This window comes from Ictidomys tridecemlineatus, chromosome 2 (assembly GCF_052094955.1).
Source record: "Ictidomys tridecemlineatus isolate mIctTri1 chromosome 2, mIctTri1.hap1, whole genome shotgun sequence".
In the NCBI taxonomy this organism is placed as follows: domain Eukaryota; kingdom Metazoa; phylum Chordata; class Mammalia; order Rodentia; family Sciuridae; genus Ictidomys; species Ictidomys tridecemlineatus.
The window spans coordinates 150,910,551-150,925,450 of NC_135478.1; the positions used below are offsets into that span (position 1 = coordinate 150,910,551).

The following is a 14,900-nucleotide window of genomic DNA, read 5'->3' on the forward strand; positions in this document are numbered from 1 at the left end:
AGGCCTCAAAAACAAGTCACAACATTTTTTTTTAATTTAAATCCCTTTTCTAACCACAATTAAATAAAACTAGAAAGCAATTACAAGAAAAATTCTGGACACTATATAAATACATGAAATTTTTTTGAAAACCCAATGGATTGAGGAAGATACAAGAAGAAAATTTTAAAATTTCTTGAAAGCAATGAAAATAAAGACACAACTTACCAAAATCTATGAGATACAGCAAAAGTAATACTAAAAGTAAAGTTTACAGCAATCAATACCCACATCAAAAGAAAGATCTCAAACAATCTATCACTGTATCTCAATGAACTACAAATAAAAAAATAAACTAAACCCAAAATTAGAGGGAAAAAATGAATAAAGATCAGAGCAGAAATAAATAAAATGGAGACTAAAATATCACAAAAATTCAACAAAACAAAAAGCCTTTTCTTCAAAAAGGTTATATAATAAGACAAATCATTAGCTATACTAAGAAAGAGAGAGAAAAGATTCAAAGAAATAAAACCATGATTAAAAAAAAAAAGGAGACACTAAACCAAGTGTGGTGGTGCATACCTGTAATCCCAGCAACTCAGAAGGCTGACAGGAAGATCACAAATTCAAGGCTAGTCTCATCAAATTAGCAAGGCCCTAGGCAATTTACGGAGACCCTGACTCAAAATAAAAAATAAAATGGTCTGAGGATGTGGCTCAGTGGTTAAAATGCCTCTGGATTCAATCCCCAGTACCAAAAACAAAATGAAAGTGAGACAGATATTACAACTAACATCACAGATACATAAAAGAGCATTAGACATTATTATGGACTGTATGCTGAAAATACTGATAACCCAGAAGAGACAAATTCCTAGACACATATGCCACTACCAAAACTGAACCATGATGAAACAGAAAACGTGACCAGAACAGTAAAACAAGTAATAAGACTGAATCAGTAAATAAAAAGCCTCCAATCAAAGAAAGCTTAGGACCAATGGCTAAATTCTACCAAATATTTAAAGAAGAAATAATACCAATTCTTATGTATTTTAAAAAATATATAAGATAAAGGAATTCTTCCAAACATATACTACAAAGCCAGCATCACCCTGATATTAAAACCAGATAAGAACCAAAAAAAAAGAAAGAAAGAAAGAAAAAGAAAACTACAGGCCAATAGCCTCAATGAAATAGACATAAAAATCCTCAATAAAATATTAAAAGATATATCCAAAAGCATATTAAAGGGATCATTCACCCTGATCAAAGGCATTCATTCCAAGGATGCAAAGTGGTTCAATATATGCAAATCAATAAACATGAAACATCACAGAAACAAAATAAAGGACAAAAACCATATAGTTATCTCAACAGATGCAGAAAAGATATTTAATAAAATTCAACATCCCATCTAATTACCCATAGAACATATCTCAACACAATAAAGGACATTTATAATAAGCCAACAGCTAGCATTACACTCAATGGGGGGAAGCTGAAAGCTTTCTAAGATCTAGAACAAGACAAGAATGCTACTTGCACCATATTTCTTCAACACAGTGCTGAAGACCTAGCCATAGGAATAAGGCAAGAGGGAGAAATAAAGGGCATTCAAATTGAAAAAAGTCAAATTATATTAGGCTTAAATGTAAGATTGAAACTATGAAACTACTAGAAGAAAGCACAAGCAAAATGCTTCAGGATAATGAAATGGCCAAGAACCTTTTGGACAAGACCCCAAAAGCACAGGAAACAAAAGCAAAACTCAAGAAATGGAATTACATCAAACTAAAAAGCTTCTACACAGCAAACAAAGAGACAATCTATAGAATGGGGGAAAATATTTGCAAACTACACATCTGAAAGGGAGCTGATATCCAGAATACTTAAAGAAACTCTAAACCCTTAACAGCAAAAACAAAAATAATAATAATAATTAATTAAATAACCTGATTTCTAAAATGGGCAATAGCTCTATATAGACATTTTTCAAAAGAACACATACAAATGGCCAACAGGTATATGAAAATGCTCAACATCACTATCACCAGGGGAATACAAATCAAAACCACAAATGAGGTTATCCTAGTAAAAATGGCTATTATTGAAAAGACTCAAGATAACAAGTACTGGCAAGGATGTAGAGAAAGGGGAATTCTTGTACACTACTGGTGATAATATAAAATAGTAGAGCCATTATGAAAAATAGGATGGAGATTCCTCAAAAAATTAAAAATAAAACTACCATATGATCTAGCAATCTATTCTTAGGTATATAGCCAAAGAAAACTAAATCTATATATCAGAGAGTCATCTACACTCCTATGTTACCACCAACACTTTTCACAAAAGCCAAGTGAAAACAACATAAGTAGAAAATGTGGCGCATACACAACAGAATACTATTTAACTATTAAAAATGAAATCCTGTCATTTATGGCCATATGGATGGAAATGGAGGTCTCTGTGTTCAGTGAAATAAGTCAAGCACAAAAGTAGTGGGCTAGGGTTGTAGCACAGTGGCATGGTGCTTGCCTAGTACATATGAGGCACTGCGTTCAATCTTAGCACCACATAAAAATAAATAAATAAAATATGCATCCATTTACAACTAAAAATATTTTTTAAAAAGACTAGTACTGCATGATCTTACTCATACATGTAATTGAAAAAAGCTGATCTTATAGAAACGCAGAGAGTAGAACGATGGTTATCAGAGGCCAGGGAGAATATGGAAAGGTGGAGAGGGCTGAAGAAAGGTTCATACATGAGCACTAAGTTACAGTTAGGACTAAGAAGTTCTGATATGCTACTTCACAGAAGGCCAACTCAGATAATAATAATGTACTGTACATCTCAAAAGGCTAAAGAAATAATTTAAAAAGTTTTCAATCATAAAGAAATGTAAATGTGAAGATGATTATGTTTAACTTGATTTAAACTTCTATAAGTTTAAATAGTAAACATGTATATGTAACACATGTATGGAAATATTACATGGTATTCCATTAATATTCACAATTTTTGTTTTTAATAGTTAAAAATAAATTTTAAAAGAATTTTAAAGCAATAAATAAAATCATGGTATCACCTCCTCTAGAATGTTTTCCCCAACACTACTCCTCTGCAGGATGAGTACTACTCCTGAATAATCCCATAATGCCCAGGGCTATCATAGGATATTCCATATTATATTATGAAGATCTGTTTATATATCTGAATCTCAATAAATTGTGGGCTTTATGTTTCCAGAACTGGATACAAAGTACATACCAACTATCATCTGCTGAATAAATATCAGTCTTCACCATCAACCAGCCAACATACTGAAAATCTACATAGAATAGGAATCTTGCTGTCTAATAGCCTCTCCTAGTACAAGTATCACAGTCTAACTCAATTCCAATAATTACAGACAGAAAATTCTTCCTTGATAACCCCAAGTTAAGCAAAATTTCAAAGCATACAAACAGCTTTTATACATATGCAAACATTTTTTATTTTTCACAACCTGAATACCAAAGATGAAATCCAACTAGTTCCAGAACATTTCCAGATCTTTTGTCTATTAACCAAACTAAACAAAGTTTTTAAAAGGAAGATCTGCAACATTAATAGAATATTAATTTATAAATCAATGCTGGCTTCACCATTTCTTGTCTTTTCTTTATATTTATCCAAGTTCTCCATCTTTAATTCGTCGTCCTTTTTATATTGAGTATATTCAATCTCTTTTTCTGGGTTTGGAATTGATTTCCCCTTCGGTAGCAAGAAACATTCAGCATTCAAAACTTGCTCAGCAGTCATTGAACTTCTAAAATATATCAAGCTACAGAGAAGGGATTTGACATTATCATCCTGCAAAGAAAAAAACAAAAAAAATCAAAATCAAAATAAATGAACAAAAGGACAATCCTGTTTGTCACTGATACAAGCTAAAGTCAAATTTTCCTATTTAAAGATTCCTACCAATTTCAACTACTTTTTAATGTAAATGGATAAAATAACAGAATTGAATTCTTAGGGGGAAATGAAAAAGGAAAAAGAATCATAGCTGAAATCTCTCTCTCAAAAAAAGTGAAATTTCAGGAAAGGACATTTTATAATTTTCTCCATTCTGTCCTTTATAGGGCACTGATCAGAGTTTCACACTCTGAAAATTTCAACTAAACCCCTCTGCATGGAAGGTTAACTCCACCTAGTCAACTGGTTTTTTCCAGTTTTGAAATGATCTCCTCTAGGAACCCTTTTATCACCACTACCATTATTATCATCATTACAGAAGCCAGACTTTATCATGCAGCACTATTTCAAATCACTCTGTTTTATCACAAGTAAACAAATCTAGGATGTTGCTGCTGAATAATTTCCACCTCCCAAGCCATCTCAGTTTGTCTTATATTTGCCCCTCCAATCACAACACATATCACACTAATGAAAATCATCTATTTACTATTAATGTACTTACTAGACTCCAAGGTTCCTAAGGGCAGACATTTCAGTTTATTAATTCATCCTCAACAATGAGCAATGTTTTGAATATAGCAGATGTTCAGTAAATATTTGATAAATGAATGAATACCATTTTCCAAAAGGCACTATACAAAAAATGTTTTTAATCAAATTTAAAGAAACTATCTTCACTAGGTATAAACTTAACTGAAAAACTAGAAAATCTAAATGAGAAAAATAACACATCCTCTTTAAAACCACAAAAGTAGATCTGGAACAAATTAAAATCTTATGTTCTTAGACCAAAAAAAAAAAAGACTCATAATAAATATGTCAATTTACATGTTAATTTACAAAGTTTATCTAACTCCCAACAAAAATACCATCAGTTTTTTTTCTTTTAAATTAGAGCAGTTAATCCTAAAGGTCTTTTACAAGAATAAGCAGGAATAGCCACAAAACTCTGATTATTTTAAAAAATTAGTAATGAGGAAGGATTTACCCATTGTATTTTTTCAATGTCTTAAAGACTATGTTTTCTTTTTATTTATTGGTTCATTATAGTTGTTCATGATGGTGATATCTCTTATTTACATATTTGTACATGCAAACAATATAACAATATAATTTGGATAATATTGTTCTCCAGTAATTCCCATGTTCCTCCCCACTCACTCCCCCTAATCCCTCTCCTCCATTCCACTGATCTCCCTTTGATTTTGATGAGATCCTCTTCCCATCTTTCTTTTCCTTCTTCCTCTCTAGCTTCCAAATATGAGAGAAAATATATAATCCTTAACCTTCTGGGTTTGGCTTATTTCAATTTAATATAATGTATAACTGTTTTCTTAATTTCAGTTTTGGGTGTACAAAAATACAATCAATTTCTGTAACTAATCTTATATCTTGCAACTGTGCCTTCTTTGTAACTAGTTTTAATAGCTCTACGTAAGATAGACAAGGATGTCTTCTCTCATCCCTTATATTCAACATTGTAAAGGAGAGGCTGTAGTTATGTGTGCAAGAAAACCAAGGCATCTTGAAAAAAAAGAAGTAAAAATACTACCTGTATTTGCAATGGCATTAGGAGATATATAGATATACAGATATAGATCACTAAGAAATCCACTAAAAACTACTAGAACAAATACTTAGGAATAAATTTAACATAAGTAGAAAACCCTCTGAAAAGTAAAAAATATTGCTGAAGAAAAATAAACATGTAAATAAGTGGAAAAATATTCCATGTTCATGGATCAGAAGACTTAACATTGATAAAGCGGCAATATTCCCCAAACTGATCTACATATTGAACACAACTTATCAGAATCTTAACTGACTTCTTTGTGAAAATTGACAAGCTAACTCTGAAATTCAGATGCAACTACAAGGGATATAGAATAGACAGACAATCCTGACAAAGGAGAAGTAGAAGGACTCAAATTATCCAATTTTAATAACTATCCAGCAACAGTAAGCAAGACAATGAGATACTGACAAAAGAACAGACTTATGTATGCAATTGGTCCTTGTCTTGTGATAGTTTAACTTATAATTTTTTTCTACTTTGCAATGGTGTGAAAACAATGCATATTCAGTAGAATATCATACTTCAAAATCTTAATTTTGATCTTTCCCCCAGGCAGCAATACACAGTACAATACTTTCTCATGATGCTACACAGCTGCTCTGAGTTGCAGCTCCCAGTCAGCCATGTGATCACCAGAGTAAGGAAGCAATATTCTATAGTGCACACTGTTGTTAATTATGATGTTAAATTTAGGTGCATTCTCAACTCACAATATTTTCAATATATGACTGGTTTATCAGGATATAAACACATAAGTTGAGAAGCATCTATAGATTGATGGAATAGAATTAAGTCTATAAATAAAGCCATACATCTATGGTCAACCAATTTTGATAAGGATGCCAAGACAATTCAATGGAGAAAGAACAATCTTTTCAACACATAATGTTATGACAACTGGATAGTCACATACAACAGAATAAAGCTAGAACCTTACTTGCAAACTTTATAAAATTTAATCTGAAATAGATCAGAAATTTAAATACCAAGACCTGAAAGTATAAAACTTTAAAAAGAAAATATAGAGATAAATATTTGTGATTTTTTAGATTTAGTAAAGGACTCAGAAAACTAAAGCAGAATCAACAAAGGAAAAAAATTAGATTTCATAAAAATTCAAATCATTTATGCTTCAAAATATACCATTAAGAAAATAAAAATACCACTCACAGAATAGGAGAAAATATTTGCAAACCATACATCCAATAAGGAACTTACATCCAGAAAATATAAGCAACTTTATGACTCGATAATAAAAAGACAACCCAACTTAAAAATAGGAAAAGAATCTGCACAGGCATTTCTTCAAGAAAGACATATGAGTAACAAACACAGGGAAGATGGTCAACTATAAGAAAATGGAAATCAAAACAATGATGAAAAAATATTTCACACCCACCAGGATCACTAGAAATCAAAAAGTCTTACAATAAGTGTTGTCAAGGATAAGTAAAAAATAAAACTCCAACACATGCTGATAATAACGTAAAATAGTGCACTGTTTTTGCAGTTCCTCAAACTAAACAGAACTGTGACATGACCCAGTAATTCTAATCCAAGGTATTTATCGAAGTGAAATGAAAACATGTCCACTCAAAAATCTGTACACAAATGTTTATAGAAGCATTATTCAAAAGACAGACAGAACCCAAATGTCCATCAACAGACAAATACAATGGTAGAAAATAACTTTTCTACTAAACTTTAAATAACAAGGGTTCCAGATGTTCACTGTGGCTGAAGCACAATCTCTGATAGAATGCTATCTAACAGCAAATAATATCAATAATAATAGGCTTTTCAAAGTGTAAACCATTATCTTCTTTGTTATCTCATTCTATACAGGCAGCCAGAGTGCCTAACACAGTTTCGTAATTTCCCAAAAGTTATGGGTCAAATACTTTTTACTACTGCCCAAGAAGTGTGGCAAACTTCCTAAACATTATTTCTAAGGTTTTTTTTTAATTCATGAATATGAGTATCATAACAAAATATATATCTGTGGTCAAATAAGTTTATTGTCTTAAATAAAGTTATATGTATTTCTTCACTGACGCATATCCAAACCATCAAAATGGCATAAAAACTTTTAGAATCAGATATTTATGCTATCTTTTAACCTTTTAATATATAATCACTATATTTCCTCCTTCCCCTTCATAAATAAAAATTAGCTTCCCCTAAATTACTTCAGATTTTATTTTTAGATCTTGGTTTTTACTTGTTCACATTCCTAAATTGTTATTTCATTTTCAATGCTGCAATCCTTGTAACCCCAACTCCTAGTTCAATTACTGGCACACAAGAAGTACTTGAAATATGTTGGCTAAATACATATGGATGAAAAGCAATTTCAATGATAAGTGAGAATTTAAAAGAAAAATATATTTAGGTACTCATTTAAAAAGTTAAAACATTAATTTCAATATAATCTTGAAATACTGTAAACAATACTTTTTCTTATTAAATATAGATATATATGTATACAATATGTGTGACACAATAAAGCCTAGTAATATTAACTATTTGACAGAGGTTTAAATGATAAGTAAGGCATTTAAGTTTTCTCAGTACTCTCTACTATGAATGCTCTTACAAAGATTATGACATTTTCAGTAAAATACTTAAGTTTACATTGTTATACATTTCAAAACAGTAAATGACAAAAAAGGTCACATACCAAATGAAACTGATCCACTTTGGGGATTCCGTCTTCATTTGTCTCAAATTCCTGATTTTGAACAGAAAGCTGTAAAAGAAAATAAGTTATGAACAGATTCCAAATTTATCAAAATAGTAATTCTACAAGAGAATCAAATATAAAATTCCTTAGATCCATGTGAACAGAGAAAACTTAATTTACAAAAACACATTACTCTTGCAGGATACAAAAACTTTAATAACTACTTACTCACAATGATTCCTGAGGCTCCTGAAGGACTATTCAAAAGTTTATGAATACACTATAAATGCTAATACTTCCTCATCTTATAAGAAAATGTGTTAAAACTTAATAGTCTATATTATTTTGGCTTCAACAATATTTAAAAATTAGGTACAAAGAAAATAAACCAGACAAGTTTCCTTCCAATACTTAACTTGTATTCAAAAACTATAAGCTAAACTAAGAAACTATTAAATATAGATTTCTTACATGCGCAAAGGTATGCCAAGTCCCATATTTTTACATCACTCAATGCTAACAACCATCTATCAGTGACTACTCTTATCCTATGCACAAAATCAAATGTAATACTTCTAAGGAAAATCCTATGCATCCCATAATTTCATATAAAAATACTATTGTACATTATCTCCAAAAGATAGGGATATATTTTATCTTTTTATTTATTTTGATATTGTCACAATAAAAATAACTTTGATACCAATACCCAGTTTTCAATTCTTTTTTATGGTGTACATACTTTATTTCTATTGTTATCTAATTTTCTTTTTTTATTGATTTTTTTTAAATACATGACAGTGGAATGTATTACAATTCTTATTACACATATAGAGCACAATTTTTTATATCATTTTATAAAATATGTTCACATCAATTCATGTCTTTATACATGTATTTGGGTTTTTTTGCACTACAATTCTTATTACACATATATACCACAATTTTTCATATCTCTGTTTGTATATAAAGTAGGTTGACACCCAATTCGTGTCTTCATACATGTACTTTGGATAATGATGTCCATCACATTCCACCATCCTTACTAATCCCCTGCCTTTTCCCTTTCCCTCCCTCCCCTCTTCCCTATCTAGAATTCATCTATTCCTTCTATGTTGCTCTTCCCCACCCCACTATGAGTCAGCCTCCTTATATCAGAGAAAACATTTGGCATTTGTTTTGGGAGGATTGGCTAACTTCACTTAGCATTATCTTCTTCAATGCCATCCATTTACCTGCAAATGCCATGATTTTATGCTCTTTTATTGCTGAGTAAAATTCCATTGTGTATGTATGTCACATTTTTTTATCCATTCATCCAATGAAGGCCATCTAGGTTGGCTCCACCATTTTAGCTATTGTGAATTGTGCTGCTATAAACATTAATGTGGCTGTATCCCTGTAGTATGCTGTTTTTAAGTCCTCTGGGTATAGTCTGAGGAGAGGGATAGCTGGGTCAAATGGTGATTCCATTCCCAGATTTCCAAGGAATTTCCATACTGCTTTCCATATTGGCTGCACCAATTTGCAGTCCCACCAGCAATGTATGAGTGTACCTTTTTCCCCACGTCCTCTCCAACACTTATTGTTGTTTGTCTTCATAATAGCTGCCATTCTGACTGGAGTGAGATGATATCTGAGAGTAGTTTTGATTTGCAATTCTCTGATTGCTAGAGATGATGGCATTTTTTCATATATTTGTTGATTGATTGTATATCCTCTTCTGAGAAGTATCTATTCAGGTCCTTGGCCCATTTGTTGACTGGGTTATTTCTTTTTCTTTTTTTTTTTTTTTTGGTGCTTACCTTTTTGAGTTCTTTATATACCCTAGAGATTAGTGCTCTATTTGATGTGTGAGGGGTAAAGATTTGGTCCCAGGATGCAAACTCTCTGTTCACCTCACAGATTGTTTCTTTTGCTGAGAAAAAACTTGGTTGTTTGATTCTATCCCATTTATTGATTCCTGTTTTTAATTCTTGTACTATAGGAGTCTCATTAAGGAAGTTGGGGCCTACTTTTTCTTCTATTAGATGAAGAGTGTCTGGTTTAATTCCTAGGTCCTTGATCCATTTTGAGTTGTTTTGTGCATGGTGAAAGATATGGGTTTAATTTCATTTTGTTGCATATGGATCTTGAATCATAAATTATTTTACTTTTTACAGTTCATTTAAATGCAAGTCCAAGTAGTTCCTCCCATTATAATTATTATAAACCTAGAAATAACATAAAATATAACCAAAGGAGACAAGTGGATCCAAGATGGCAGGCTAGAGGGAGGCTGCATTCCTTGTCACCCTGTGACCTAGAATTCAAGCAGTGGGAATACTGTTTCTCTGAAAGTTATTAGAGGACCTCCAACAGTTATTAGAGGACTCCCACACAGGAATCCTGGTCACTGAGTCCACATAGGTCTCTTGGCCTCAGGGTACACTCGGGACCCCCCAGCCACCGCTCCCATGTGGACCCTCATCTACTAGCGTGGGGCTCCCCTGGTTACCTCCATCTTGGGACACTGCAACCACTGCCATAGTCACCTGCATTTGGGGACACTGGACAGGGTCTGGAGACAGCCACCAGCCACAACACTGCACTCCACAAAGCTGCATCTCTGAACATGCTGCCCAGTCCAACCTGACACTCCATCTCTGAAAGCAGCAACCTCTATCCTGAAACACCTTTGTCACCAACTTTGGTTATCCTTGATACCACCAATGCCATTTTTAGTTGGGACAACTCCTAGCTTGGGCCTCCAGCTGAGGCCTAGAAGCAATATCAAGGTACCTATAGCCTCCCGACTCCCCCGTCTCCCCCATAGTTACTAACCCAGCACAGTGCTTGCAGCTAAGTGGCCAGTCCATAGCTGGCAAAGACTGATCCTGACCTGCCCGAAACAAAACCGCTTTTGGGGACAGATGCTCAGGCCTCAGAGTGCAGCCCACAAGACCTCTGGAGAGAGAGGCTCCCGCTTGGGAAGTAGAAAGGGAGAGGGTGAGTGAGGTACAGTTTAGAGGCTAAAGTAGAGACTCAGAATTGTGAGGTCTACATGGAATAAAAGGAGAAAAGACCAGGTGCCCTCATCACATGAGCAAGCCCCAAAGGAGATCTTCGGGTGCAGTCTCCCAGCAGAGAAAGCAAGTGCTATACCCCACATCCAGCAGTTCTGCTCACAAAACCAATCCTCCCACCCTAATAACCTTCACCATCCTGAGGGTGGAGATACCATCAAACATTAGACAACCCACCTATTAGATGAAAAGGGAAGCAGGAAAGATACTGGACTCGAACAGAAATAGTCTTTAATTTTACTTCGAGATTTTTTTTTCTTTTCTCTCTCTTCCTGCCCTAACATCCCCAACATTTCTGAAACCAAATACTTTTCATGGATTAGGCTACTGAGGACTGGGATGTCTGAATAATATATTACAGTTGTGTTGTATATTCTTTTAAATCACCTATTTTTACACTTTTAATTTTTCTTAATTTTTACATTTGTTTTTTACTCTCTATATTATCTTCCCACTTACTTGTCTACCCAAAATCATTTTCTCTCTTTTCTCCTGTGACTAGCCAACTTCTTTCAATTCTTCTTTCACTCTTCCTTAACATCTGATCCCACACCCCACCCCCGGTTCTCTTTGTACAACATCAGAAACTGTAGACCCTTTTGTAAACCTCCTGTTTATATTGTAGATAATAAATTGAACTCACCATTTCTGTATATTGTGACAAAACTATAAACATCTTAATAGAAGATATTTGATTTAAGGCTGTATATTGTTTGTATGGGATCAGATAATATTGATCTCAGTTCCTGAAAGGAGAGGTATTGAACCCTACAGGGACACTATAAACTAGAGGGTAAAAACTCAGGGGAAAAAAATCCCTATAACAAGAACAAATCAAGTCCAAAAGTAGTAGAAGACAGAAAATAATTAAAATCAAACAGTGGCTCAGGAAGCTGAGATAGGAGGATCACGAGTTCAAACTCTAGCCAGAGCAATGAGACAAAAAGTGAAGTGCTGAGCAACTCAGTGAGACCTATTTCTAAATAAGATACAAAATAGGGCTGGGGATGTCATTCAGTGGTTGACTGCCTGAATTCAATCCCTAGTACCCTCTCCCGCAAAAAAAAAAAAAAAAAAAAAAATCAGAGCTAAAGTCAATGAAATTGAAACAAAAGAAACAAGTGAAAAAATTCACAAAAACAAAAAGTTGGGTTTTTGAAAAAATAAATAAAACTGATAAATCCTTAGCCATGCTAACGAAGAGAAGGAGAGAGAAAACTCAAATTACTAAAATCTATGATGAAAAATGAAATATCATGACAATTTGTTCTCCAATAAAATAGAAAATCTGAAAGATACTGACAAATTTCTAGAGTCATATGATTTACCCAAACTGAATCAGGACTATATACACAAGTTAAACAGATCAAGTTCAAGTAATGAAACATAAGAAGCCATCATAAGCCTACTAACAAAGAGAAGCTCAGGAACAGACCGATTCCAAGCTGGGTTCTACAAGACCTTCAAAGAAGAATACCAATACTCCTTAAATTATTCCATGAAATAGAAAAAGGAAACACTTCCAAACTCATTCTATGAGTCCAATATCACCCTGATTCCAAAATCAGGCAAAGACACATCAAAGAAAGAAAACTTCAGACCAATATCTCTAATGAACATAGATGCACAAATTCTCAACAAAATTCTGGCAAATCAAATACAAGAACATATCAAAAAGATAGCGCACCACGATCAAGTGGAGTTCATCACAGGGATGCAAGGTTGGTTCAACTTGAAAATCAAAAATCAGAAATGTTAAGTTCACTTATTATCTACAATATAAACAGTAGGCTTACAAATCAATAAATGCAGAAAAAGCATTTGACAAATATAGCACCCCTTCATATTCAAAACACTAGAAAAACTAGGGATAACAGGAACATATCTCAACATTGTAAAAGCTATCTATGCTAAGCCCCAGACCAACATTATTCTAAATGGAATAAAATTAAAAGCATTCCCTCTAAAAACTGGAACAAGACAGGGCTGCTCTCTTTCACCACTTCTATTTAACATAGTTCTTGAAATTCTAGCCAGAGCAATGAGACAGACGAAAGATATTAAAAGGATATGGATAGGAAAAGAATAATTCAAACTATCACTATTTGCCAAAAACATGATTCTATACTTAGAGGATCCGAAAAATTCCACCAGAAAACTTCTAGAACTAATAAATGAATTCAGCAAAGTAGAAGGATATAAAATCAATACCATAAATCAAATGCATTTCTGTATATAAGTAACAATCCTCTGAAAGAGAAACTAGGAAAACTACCCCATTTGCAAAAAATATAAAAATAAAAAAAAAATAAAACCTTGGGAATCAATGAAAGAGGTGACAAACCTCTACAATGAAACTACAGAACAGTAAAGAAAGAAATTAAAGAAGACCTTAGAAGATGGAAAGATCTCCCTTGTTCTTGGATAGGCAGAATTAACACTGTCAAAATGGCCATGCTACCAAAAATACTATATAGATTTAATGCAATTCCTATTAAAATCCCAATGATATTCTTTAAAGAACTAGAAAAAGCAATTATGAAATTCATCTGGAAAAATAAGAGACCCGGAATAGCTAAAGCAATCCTTAGCAAGAACAGTGAAGCAGGTATCACTATACCAGACCTTAAATTATATTACAGAGCACTAATATCAAAAACAGCATGGTATTGGCACCAAAACAGACTTGTAGACCAATGGTACAGAATGGAGGACACAGCAAGGAAACCCAAACAAATACAGTTATTTCATATTCGACAAAGGTGAGAAAAATCTTTACCACATGCATGAATGGTGTGACTCTACTTTGTGTACAACCCGAGAAATGAAAAACTGTGTTCCGTTGTGTACTATGAACTGAAATGCATTCTCTGCTGTCATGCATAACAAATTAGAATTAATTCATTAAAAATATATATATAACCAAAGGAAAATTCTGAAGGATAAAAAGAGGAAATTAAGCTATAAGAGACTACAGGGGGGCTGGTGCTTTAGCTCAGTGGCAGAGCACTTGCCTAGCACACGTGAGGCACTGGGTTCAATCCTTAGCACCACAAAAAATTTTTTTTTTAAAAAAAGAGTTTACATTGCTATGCTATTCAATAAAGAGAGAAAGAAACTATAGGACTTGAGGAAAAAGATAGTGCCAGGGAGTCTTCTGTGCCCCTAACCAAAACAGGAAGTAACCAAGGCTTGTCATTTCCCAATCCCCAAGCTAGCAACAGAAATCAGGCCAAACGGGGCCCTTTCCTGAATTTAATAGGAATGCCACCAATACAGATAGGTGAGCCTAAAAGAAACAATTAGGGATGCAACAGAAAGACTAAGGTCACAAACAAGGGGAAATCACACAAGCTGCTGGTCTAATAAGTGCACCCTAACCCCCACAAGAATACCATCATAACTAGTGCCTGGTTCAGGAAGTAGTCTCTATCCACCCCACAAAGAGCAGGGTGTAATAGTTAATTTGAACGCCAACTTGATTGGATTAAGAGATGTCAAAGATTAAGAGGCTTGAGGGTGTGTCCAGGAATGACTACATGTGAAGTGAAGTGGGAACCTTCCCTACACTTGGCACGACCATCCAATAGGACAGTGGCTTGGATAGAATAAAAGTCAGAAA

General features: G+C 33.6%; 1 protein-coding gene across 1 annotated transcript in view; it reads right to left on the reverse strand.

Annotated features, from left to right (window-relative positions):
• Positions 1-3,462: 3,462 nt before the first annotated feature.
• Positions 3,463-14,900, reverse strand: part of Stk31 (serine/threonine kinase 31) — an 81,994-nt gene continuing 70,556 nt past the window's right edge. The window contains exons 23-24 of the mRNA XM_005319117.3: positions 8,211-8,279; positions 3,463-3,846 (exon numbers count right to left, since the gene is read on the reverse strand). Coding sequence (XP_005319174.2) covers positions 3,616-3,846; positions 8,211-8,279 — 300 coding nt within the window. The 3' untranslated portion in view covers positions 3,463-3,615. The remainder of the gene's footprint in view (positions 3,847-8,210; positions 8,280-14,900) is intronic.